At 40.7% G+C, this 809-nt stretch overlaps 1 protein-coding gene across 1 annotated transcript; it reads right to left on the bottom strand.

The window, feature by feature from the left end:
- Positions 1 to 19: 19 nt before the first annotated feature.
- Positions 20 to 699, bottom strand: LOC109954246 (calcium channel flower homolog; the record flags this gene model as incomplete). The annotated part of the gene is made up of 3 exons (XM_020589635.1): positions 20 to 84; positions 245 to 352; positions 539 to 699. Coding segments are annotated over 3 exons (282 nt in total), but the record flags the coding sequence as incomplete, so codon positions are not given.
- Between the last annotated feature and the right edge of the window lie 110 nt (positions 700 to 809).

Genomic DNA, 809 nt, shown 5'->3' with positions numbered 1-809 from the left:
AGCTCATTAGGATTGTTAGAACTTACAAGCAAAAAAATATTAAAATCTGAATTAAATGTGGCAAACTGCATTTAATATGGGAGTCTGTTTTAATGTGACATTTTATGAGTGAGACATCAAGAGATATGAGTAATTAGAAAACATCTGTAGTGAACAGCTTTTATTCAAATACACAAATAAGTAGTTTTTCCTGATGTTGTGCAAGTGCTTTGATATATTACATCACTACTAACAGACATCTTACTTTTTGCCTAATGATGCAAGGCCGTACAGAACCCCCGTAGCGAAGGTGATGGCATTTCCAAACAAGGTTGTAAAGGAGAAACTCAAGAATATAGGAAACAGGGCCATCCTGAACATCACCAGACAAAGAGACAAAAACAACAGTCAGTCAGTCATATTTAGTGCACGGTGTCATCCTCTAAAGCCTGTCTGAAATCTTATGCAATGTTAATCACCATCAGAAATTTATAGAGTTCTATAAAATGAAGAACCGTCTCTGGTGACAGAAACCATGTATAGCGCACAGTCTTCTTACCCACAGTAGAAGAGGGCTTTCTGCCAGGATCTGAGTTTGTCTGCACGGGCTGCCACGGAATTAGCAAACTCTATGAACTGGCAACAGAACGGGTCTTCACACAGGAAGAGCACGAAGGCATTCAACCTTGAGATGGGAGGAGAGGACACAAACACAGCAGTGAATCATCCTGTGCACTTCCATCCCATAGGCTGTACAGCTGTGGCTGTAGCCATGGAGGTCTTTAAGAATTCACACACAGCACCTGCTTGGAAAAGAACCAGTATGCTTT

Source organism: Monopterus albus, unplaced genomic scaffold (assembly GCF_001952655.1).
Source record: "Monopterus albus unplaced genomic scaffold, M_albus_1.0 scaffold5042.1, whole genome shotgun sequence".
Taxonomy (NCBI): Eukaryota; Metazoa; Chordata; class Actinopteri; order Synbranchiformes; family Synbranchidae; genus Monopterus; species Monopterus albus.
Note: the sequence above shows the minus strand (reverse complement) of the source record. Positions and strands in the feature narration are given on the sequence as shown.